The sequence below is a fragment of the Mustela nivalis genome (genome assembly GCF_964662115.1).
Source record: "Mustela nivalis genome assembly, chromosome: 3".
In the NCBI taxonomy this organism is placed as follows: domain Eukaryota; kingdom Metazoa; phylum Chordata; class Mammalia; order Carnivora; family Mustelidae; genus Mustela; species Mustela nivalis.
Genome location: NC_139022.1, coordinates 175550490 through 175560387, shown reverse-complemented (window position 1 = coordinate 175560387; position 9898 = coordinate 175550490). Strand labels below are relative to the sequence as shown.

The window sequence follows — 9898 nt, the reverse complement described above, 5'->3', positions numbered from 1 at the left end:
TGACCCCAGGGATTTGGGCCCTAGGCACTGGAAGCAAGAAGATCCAGAACAACTGCTGTCTGGCTTGTGTGTGATCTCCCAATTTATTTAATGCACAAGTTCTAATCCTTCGTCGTAATTTCCACGTCTGTATTGTACAGACGCCTGAAGCAAAAAGTCATTTATAGTTCGGTTAGCATTTGCCAAGAAGCCTTAGCAGGCAATACATGGATTTTCACGTTGTTAAGATGTCCTGAAGTGTCAAGCGCTGAGTAACGTGTACTCAGAAGAGCAGGTTAGAAAGGGCTTCTCTCAATGTTTAAGAGGAATACCGGCCCAAGCGCTGAGCTTCCTCAAAGTTGCCTGGCCAGGGAATGCATCCGCTGGGTGCGGACCAGGACAGGCCTGCGCTCCAGAGGGGCCACGGTGTCCACCACACCGGCTGGGCTCATGGGGCACACGCAGGCTTATATAATGGCACTCTGGCATTTGCTCTGCACTCCACAGTAGGTGTGCTTAGCGGCAGAGTCCTAAAGACAGCACGGTCAAACCGGGCTTGAGGGATCCTCTGGACACAGGGGACTCGCCCCGCGGACAGGGCCTCTGTGGAATCCGGCCACCACTGTGCCAGCTGCGAGCCCAGACACCCAAGCACGTGGGCCGCTGCCCTGATAGGCAGCACTGCCAAGCCTGCCTGGGGAGTCACGGCAGTGAGCTAACTGCAAAGTTTTAACTTCATTCTAGGCAATAGGAAATCATTTCTAAAAGGAAACAAAAATGCCTACGAGGAGATCCTCCCAGGAGGGTCCGCTCTGTCCAGGGCGGCGGCTTAGCGGGAAGCGCCGCCCGGGCCGCTGGCTTGTGACCGCTCCTCCCGGAGGACGCCGGCGAGCACGTGGGCGGGCACGAGTGACCGCAGCGCTACCGGCTGCACAAGGACCCCGGAGGGTGGACGGCAGGAAGCCTGGGGGCACTTTTGTCCTTCTCCTGGGAGAGCGGCCGGACAGTGGTCCGTGCTGCCTCGGCTCACTGGTACCGCGAGCCGGCGGTCCCCAGGCCAGGCCTGGGGCCGGACCTCCGGCCTTGCCGGGCGGCGCGGAAACATCCACGCAGCTGCGGCGGCGGCGGCGGCGGCGGCGGCGGCGTCTCATCTCTACGCACGCGCAGTGCGACCAGGCGGCTGCCGGGACCCCGGCCCCAGCGCGCATGTCTCCAGGCCTCGGCCTGCTAGCGATGGCGGGAGGTGGGGCTGGCGGAGGAAGTCGCGGCGAAGGCGGCGTAGCAGCCCCCTCACTTCTTGCGCGCCACACTGCAGCCAAGTCTAGTCTAGAAAGACCCACGCCGCCGCCGCCCCTTCAGCCCCTCCCAGTCGCGTCTCCTTCCGACGCGGTGCCCTCCTCACCCGCAAGGGGGAGCGTCCCAGTGCGCAGGCGCGGTAACCAAGGCGGCGGTGTCTAGTGAGGATTTGAAATCGGCCGCGCGTGCGCACTGACGTCCCGGCCCCGGCGAGGGAGGCCGCGCTTCCTCCCCGCCCCGCTCCCTCCCCGCCCCTCATTGGAGCGGAGGCGGCGGCGCCCCCTCCTTCCCCCGCGCCCTGTCGCCGCCGAGAGTGTCTTTTCGCCGCCGCCACCACCGCTGCAGGAGCACGGAGCGAGCGGCGCGAGCGTGACCGAGGGCCCGGCGCACGGCGGCGGCCCTCCCGCGGGTCCCGGGCCGCGCGGCGCCTGGGCCCGCCCCCTCGGCCCGGCCGCCCGCCCCTCTCCGATGGCCTCTCCCCCCGGCCCGAGTGGAACGCCGCCGCCGCCGCGGCCCCCGCGCCCGCCCCGCGCCGCGTGAAGGGAGCCCGACAGGCCCGAGCCGCCCGCCTCGGCCTGCCCCGGGCCCGCCCCGCGCCGGGACCCCGACGGGAGCCGCCGCCGCTGCCGCGAGCCGGCCGGAGCCGCGGGCGCAGGCCCGCGCGCCCGTCAGCCCGTCCGCCCGCGGCCCGTCCGTCCGTCCGTCCGTGCGCGGCGCGGCCGGGGCTCGGGGCGCGGCGGGGGCGGGGCCGCGGCGGGGCGGGCGGGCGCGCGGGCCCGCGGGGCGGCGCGTGGATGGATCCGCGCGTGGCCTGGATCCAGCCCGAGCAGAAGGGGCCGGCCAATGCCCTGTGGATGCAGATCTGGGAGACCTCGCAGGGCGTGGGCCGCGGCGGGTCGGGCTTCGCGTCCTACTTCTGCCTCAACTCGCCCGCGCTGGACACGGCGGTCGCGGCGGGGACGGCGGGGCTGGGCGGCGGCGGGGGCGGCGGGGGCGGCGGCGGCCTGGCGGGGCCCGCGCTGCCCGCCGCGTCGCCCCCGCCGCCCGCGCCCGGCCCCGCCGCGCTGCCCCCCGCGCTGCTGACGGCGCTCGGGCCCGCGGCCGAGGGCGCCCGGCGCCTGCACAAGTCGCCGTCGCTGTCGTCGTCGTCGTCGTCCTCGTCCAACGCCGAGTCGGGCACCGAGAGCCCCGGCTGCTCGTCGTCGTCCTCGAGCAGCGCCTCGCTCGGCCGGGCGGGCGGCGGCCGCGGCGGCGCCTTCTTCCACTTCGCCGACGGCCCGCCGAGCGCCCCCGGCGCGGCCAACGGGCACCCTGGGCCGCGCGGCCCCGCGCCCGCCGGCTCCCCGCCGCAGCACCAGTTCCACCCGGGCCGCCGGAAACGCGAGAACAAGGCCAGCACCTACGGCCTCAACTACCTGCTGTCGGGCAGCCGCGCGGCCGCGCTCAGCGGAGGGGGCGGCCCCGGGCCCCAGGCGCCGCGGCCCGGCACGCCGTGGAAGAGCCGCGCGTACAGCCCCGGCATCCAGGGGTGAGTGCGGGGCGCGCGGGGGGCGCCGGCGGCGACCGCGCCGGAAGGCTTCTCCTGGCGCGGCACAGTAGACGCTGGTGCAGAGGAGCGGCGGGCTGCGGCTGCGATCCCCGGACCGACCGCGGAGGACGGCGGCCGCTGCGCCGACTTGGGCCCCTGGAAGGGGGTCTGGGGCCCTTCACCTTCTTCCCTCTCCCCAGACCTGTTAGGGACCCCGTGTCAAAGTGGGGCGCAGATGGGTGTGCAGCTTTATGTCAGCTGCAGACGGTTTTAGTATTGCCGGGAACTGGAATCGAGTTGAAGGCAGATACTCGTTAAATAATAACTTTTTTTTGAGAAAAATCTTTTTGGAAGATGATTCATTGTCTTTTTTTTTTTTTAATTAGTGATACAATTTAACCAACAGTGAATTTAGAAGTAATTTTTTTGGATGAGGGTGTGTGTGTTATGATTCAATTTTATGCAGAAATTAACATAAAAAGCATTTTTCTAGTTTTGAAAAAGTAGTTGATTGTCTTCAAAGAAGACAAAAACATTTGTACCACGTATTCTTTGGAAGATGCTATTTTTATTTAAAATATTTCCACGTTGGCCTAGAGGGGATTCGAAGTTCTACTTAAGTTTAGTGCAGTTACACATGACAGGGACTGTTTAAAAAACAAAACGTGGGTGTGGGAGTGTTGGTTGAAACAGTCCCAGGTGAGGCTGCTCAGGTGGGAATGCTCCCTGCCCAGCCCTTTGGCCTTCCTGTGCTTTTCTGAGCATCTGGAAACAAAGCCTTTGTATATAGATATTATGTCGTTATTTTAAGACTTAAATCATAAACTTTCTTTGCAATTTGTATGCTGATTTAAGAGCTGCATAAGGATTTTCCAGGATACTAGGATTTTTTTTTTTTTAACAAATATTAGAGTTCTACTAATCCAGGGATTGCTAGGTGTTGAGATTACTTCTTAAAGTAATTCTTTTTTGTTATAAGTCTGTTCATTCAGTTTGGAATATGGTTAAGTTGATACTACTTTAAAGCAAGTGAGATGCATCCTAAGAGCTTCATGTCCTGCAATTTGTTTCACCTGGTTTGGGTTAGAAGTGTTACATTTTTAAATTCCCTGAAGCCTCAGTGTGCATTTCAGCCCCAGGTAGGAGCCATTCTCCTCTTGCTTCTCTTTCTCCAGTCCTTACTTGGCAAACTGTCCAAGAAAGGGTGGTCTAGAGCGATTTCTCGACGTATAGCATCATACCCGAGTTCCTTGGTTGGGGGGTGGGGTGAGGCATGCAGGTTTCCAGGCTGTCATATTTCTGGAACTGACTCTGTGTCTTAGCACTAGGAAAATAGGAGGACATGTGGTCTTCACTGGTAGAGCATTTTGGGGTCCAGACGGCCCCAAGTCTTGCTTCTTCCATGAGCTGTTGGCAGTGGTGGCATCATGCCCTTCTACAAATTACTTAGGCCCTGGAAAATGTTTCCTCACCCTTAGGTTTCTAGAAATCTTCAATACATACATTATTTATTTATTTATTTATTTACTTGAGAGAGGGAGAGAAACACACACCAGGTGTGGGATTGGGGAGGAGGAGCAGAGGGAGAGGGAGAAGCAGGCTCCCCGCTGAGCAGCGAACCAGAATCGGGCTTGATCCCAGGACTCTGGGATTTGGACCTGAGCCGAAGGCAGATGCTTAACTGAGTGAGCCACCCAGGTGCCCGTGCTGGTGCTTTTATTAATAAATAAGCCCACCAAATATGAGGTTCTTTGCTAGGACCTGAGGGAGTAGTTGGCCTGGAAGATGCCCATCTCTTGATCCTGCCTCTGAACCCTGGTCTCCATCCGCGTGCCCCTGCGCAGCACACACTAGCACAGTGTGCAGATCTTTCCTCTTCCTTGTCCGTCTCCCCCATCTAGTCTTTGATCAGATCTCTTTATCCTCACGCAGCACGTCACTGCTCGCGGAGATTGCTCCAGCGGCCAGTGGTCCTTGCACACACTGTTGCTGGCCCTTGGGCCTCTCCCAGAGTGGCCAGTAGGAGAATCTCCCCCATCAGCAGGTTTGGTTACATCTGTCCCCTTTAGAACGCCATGATGGCATCTCTGCGGTCCTCCTAGGGTTAAAGACTGCAGCCCACAACTAAGCCTGCCTCCTGGGTGCTGCTGCTCTGGGCCCTGCCTGGGGGCCTACTGCGGGTCCCACCCTGCCCCCACCATTGGCCTGTGAGGTTTCTGCTCAGAGGCTGCGTGGAGTGTTGAAGAGTAGGTTCCGAAGCAGCCCAGCCAGGAGTTCCCCGTTTTAACCTACCTGAATAGGAGCGGTGCAGTCCTGCTCTTGGTGATGCTCCTTCTTTTCTCCTTGGCTGCCTCTGTGGCTGACGTGTACCACTCGGGGTCTGTCCACTTACTGCCATCTCTGCCTAGAGGAGAAGCCTGCTAGGACTGCCTGCCGTGTGTCTGGAAGGGTGGGGTGCCCCGTCTTGGTTTGCTACACGGAATGCTTCTAGCAGGCCACCGTTTGGGGCGGGCGGGACTGAGCAGAGGAGCAGGAAGTCAGAGCAGCCCTTGGACTGTGGAGGTTTGCCTGTGGTCAGAGGAGGGAGGTGTCCCTCATGGTCCTGCCCGTGGCGGGCCGCTGGGCTTATGGCAGCTTTTTGGTATCGAGAAATAAGTCGGTCTAGAACTCGCCGCCAGCCACCAGCTTACTCAGAGTCATGAGGAAGGCCACCACCACGTGTTTCATTTATAGCTCAGAAGGTGAAAGGCCTGCGATGGGAGAGCCCTTGACCTGGTCAGTAGAAAGGAGCCTTGTTGGTGAGTAGTGGCTCAGACTTACTGTGTAGGCCCAGGACAGGTGTTTCTGGAAGGACCATGTCTGTAGTCCCTAGAAAGGCTGAGCCACTGGCTGATGCTGCGGGAGGCTGAGTAGCATCAGCCGAAGCCAGTCGGGCGTTTGCGTGGTGGCGTGTGGAACAGGTACACTGTCTGCTCTTTTCTGGGCTGGAAGGCGTTGCCCTTCGAAACTGTACTGGTGGCCTGGCCTCACAGGGCTGCCGGTCTGCTTCCACCCTTGAGGAGGTGACGAAGCCAGGGAAGGCAGACAGGGATCCGAACGGGAACCCTCGGAGCAGGGAAAGGGAAGCACTTGTCTTGGAGCAGCTGTTTTGTGTCTCCTTTGAACGCTCAAACTTTTGTTTTGGGAACGGTGTGGAATGTGCTCTCTCCCCTCTACCTGGGCTTCTGACTTAGGGACGTGGGCAGGTGTGGACAGGCTCCTGGGCCCTGCACTTCCCAGCTTCCGGCCCTCGTCACCTTCCCATGCCCTCACCTCCACTTCCTGGCCCAGCGAGTTGTTACGTTGCCCTGGTCAGTGCTGCCGGCTTCAGAAACCTCGTGAGCCTCAAGGCAAAGAAAAGTCCCAGGTGGGGGTGGGGGGAGCTTGGACCCCAGGTGTGTTGCTGCATCCTTACTGGTGCCCTGTAGAGCCCCGGGAGGAGCGCAATGAAACGAGGGAAGGCCCCTGGCCTCTGGCGGGCCCCTGCAGGCCGGGCCCTGACAGGCTTCAGTGTGTGCTTTGGCCATCTGTGGACTGTCCTCTCTGGTGTGCCTGAGTGTGAAATGGTCATGGAGCATCCTTCCTGCAGGGCTTTTAACAGTGTTTATTTTTGACATTTTCTGTTCAAAATTCAGCTCTTCGTCTGATACTGGTGAGAAACGGACCCGTGTGGTTTGTAGGATGGTGACCCACACCCCGCAGGACTCCGTGTGTGTTTCCTTCACTCTTGTTTGGAGAGGCTGAGCCTGGCGGAGGCTTCAGAAGGCTTCAGGATGCCTCCTCTCCCTCTGTGCTTCCAGCCTGACTTGGCACTACGTAAAGTAGCGTGTGGGTGACCCTCTCCCCCGGTGCGTCCTTGTGGGGACCCAGTGGGAGGGTGCAAGTGAAAGCCCAGCAGGGCTCCTGGCAGACGACAGCATCGCCACTCCTGGTGCGTCCTCTCCGTCCCCTGTCCGCCTACACACATCATGGGACACATGGGAGAGGTTAGAATGAGACCTGCCCTGCAAGGTGACAGTAGCACGCACAGGCCTCATTTTCTCAGTGTTCATCATCTGCGAGCCCTGCGTATGGGGTCGTGCATGGAAGCCGTGCCCGCATTGCTGCTGCGCCGAGCATGTGAAATGAGCTCCTTCTCAGAGGTTCCAGCCCCCTTAGTAAGAGTGTCGCTTGTTCCCACCCAGTATGCCCTGGCCTGTCACTGCAAAGTGAGATCGAACATCTAGGGTGGCGTGCGGGCTGTGATGAAGTTGGGGAGAGTTGCGCCTGGTTGCTGGTAAGTGAAGATGCACTTACTGCTGACCCTCGGAGAAGGGCTGGACAGACGCCTTGGAAAAGGATTGTGGTATGAAACAGGCTGGAGGAGTCCTGGGGGAAGATAGAGACCTCGAATGTTTTTTGCAGAAAACAACCTTGGTAATGCCCGCGCTGCCACCGCGGGGTGGGGCGGACCCTGTCGCTGCTGGGCTGCCCAGGGCATGTGAGGGAGGAGCAGCGATGCCGGTGGCTTCTCAGCAGTAGCACGGGTGAGACAGCACCTTGGAGAAAAATTTTTAAGTAAATGTTTTAAAGTATCAATTTTTCATAACTTTGGGATTTTTCAAGGTAAAGCCTCAGACTTCCTTTGGGCACTATTTAATAAGAAATTTTGTTTCCCGCTGTAAATGGAATCGTGTACGTCCGATGGGTGGAGGCATCATGGTTATCCTGGGAAATGAGGACTTCTTGCGCATTGGTTTAGGACCTGTTTTTTACGGTGCAGAATGAAAGAAGCTATTAAAAAGCAAGATGGGGGCACCTGAGGGGCTCAGAGGGTTAAAACCTCTGTCTTTGGCTCAGGTCATGATCTCAGGGTCCTGGGATCAAGCCCTGAATTGGGCTCTCTGCTCAGCAGGGACCCTGCTTCCATCTCTCTCTATTTCTCTCTCTCTCTCTGCCTGCCTGCCTACTTGTGATCTCTGTCAAGTAAATAAATGAAATCTTTAAAACACACAAACAAAAAAACCAAGACAGAGCAAACAGCAGCTTGTGATGTTGAAGTTGAGAAAAGCTGTGTTGCTGCTGCACCTGGGCGCGGGCTGACAGGTGACGGGGCGCGGTGTCCTGCTCACGGGGTCTCGAGGAGACTGCTGCTGGCCGTGACTCTGGGGAGGCCCCTCTGGACTCTCTGGTGTGAAGGCTGCTGGGTGAGTGTGGCACCGGCGTAAAGGCAGATGGGTGACCTCGGTGACTGAGACAGTTGCCCGAGATGCTTGTCCCCCATGCCAATCTGTGTCCCAGGTGAGGTGGTCAGGGGTGCATCTTCTTACAGTGCGGGATTTGCACCGCACATTAAATGGCTTACTCCAGGGTTTCCAGGCTGCAGTTATTCTTTGTGGCCGTGTGACAAATGAGCATAAACTTAGCAGCTTAAACCAATACTCCTTTACTGTCTCATGGACTCTGTGTGTCAGAGTTTGGGATAGCTGGGTTGGCTTCCTGCTCAGGCTCTCACCAGGGTGCAGGCACGGCGTTGGCTGCTGCGTTCCTGACTGGAGCCCAGGCTCCACTTGCATACTGCTGGCGAATTCAGTTCCTTGCTATTGCAGGACTGACTTACTTTGCTAGCTGCCAGTTGGGGGACTGTCTCAGCACCTTAAAGCCATCTCTGCCTTCCTTGGCTTGTGGTGCCCCCATCTGCACACTGGCAACAGAGCTTTGACTCTCTGGCCACACCTGTGCCAGCTGGCGGAGGCCCTCTGCTGGAAGGGCTTGTGTGTTTGCGTCAGGCCCTTTCAGGTAGTTGTCTCTCTTAAGGGCATGTGGGGATGATTTTGTCTCCGCCACGGTTCTGAGGCTTGGGGCATGGGGTCTTCTGGAGGCTTCCTTCCATGGCTGAGGGCATGCTCCTGTAGGTAGACTGAACCATGTGGTTGTCTTTTCCGGCACTTCTCTCCCTCGACTGGACTCCAGCCCACGGTGATGACTCTGGTAGACTGTTCTCTGTCCTCTGGCTTGGTTGTCACGACTGAACTCAGGCAACCAGAGACTAGCTCTCGGGGCCTTTCTGTGCTTGTCTCCTGTGTCACCTAAGAGACGTGTATGTGAAAGCCGTGTGAACGAGTACATGAGAACTACCGCAGTTGAAAAGTCCTGTTCCTGAGGCCACGTGCACTGGGCAGCTTGGGAAAGCTGTTATTCCTCTCGGGGGTCGGCGGGGATGCGACATGATTCACTCATGTTGCCTCTGGAATTTAGGTCTAAGCACATAACAGACCATGTGTGCTTTGCACAAGACCCCACACCGTGTGTACAGCAGCCCGAGTTAATGCGAGTGGGCGCCTCCCCCTCCACAGGCTGTGGCCCTCGCTTCAGAGCAAGCACACTCCCATGCAGTTCTTCCGTGGCCTCTTCCTGTGGAGTGACCGCCGCTCATACACAACTGACCATTGACCGCTGGTCTTCTGCTTCCCCTGGGGCGGAGGGGCCGTGTCTTAGCTGCATCCCCAGGGCCAAGTGGGTGCTGCTGGCCAGCTCTGCATCAGGCTCTGATGAATGAATGAGTGAGCGTGCGTGACAGGGTCTGGCCGCTTAGGTGGTTTAGGTCAGATGCTGAAAGTAACTTTGTTGTCTTGGAATTTTTGAAGATTTGATTGCCAACTCTGAAGTTACTTAAGTGCAGAGTATTAAAGTAAAATTGATTGTAGTTTTTCTGTTTATCTTCCCAAAGAGTGTGGTTAAACCACTTTTATACCTTGCAGTGTAGAATCAAAAGCAGAAAGCTCTCAAAAAATTGTGTTTGAAAGGCATTTCCACTTAGATTTAGCAGGCTTCTCTTTGTTGTTCGAAAATTAATACCTAACCATGGCAAAGTCTGAAAACTTAGGGAAGTATGAAGATACATTGCCTGTCCTTCAGCCACCTGCTGAGTGTCCTGGGATCAGGCTGAGCATGGCCTGAGCTCAGGGGCGTGTGCTCCGAGCCCTAGCAGCAAGGAGGAGACGCTGGCTCTCCCTCGTGGCAAAGCGGTCCCTGCTCAGGGGTCTGTCTGTCTCCAGGCTGATGGGGCAGGCTCGG

At 58.2% G+C, this 9898-nt stretch overlaps 1 protein-coding gene across 2 annotated transcripts in view; it reads left to right on the top strand.

Moving 5' to 3' along the window:
* Positions 1 to 1456: 1456 nt before the first annotated feature.
* The window catches only part of TENT4A (terminal nucleotidyltransferase 4A), a 47091-nt gene continuing 38649 nt past the window's right edge, over positions 1457 to 9898 (top strand). Inside the window, exon 1 of one of the 2 annotated variants that reach the window (XM_082724876.1) lies at positions 1457 to 2803. In XM_082724876.1, coding sequence (XP_082581002.1) covers positions 2070 to 2803 — 734 coding nt within the window. In that variant the 5' untranslated portion in view covers positions 1457 to 2069. The remainder of the gene's footprint in view (positions 2804 to 9898) is intronic. The other variant, XM_082724875.1, reaches the window with a different exon arrangement.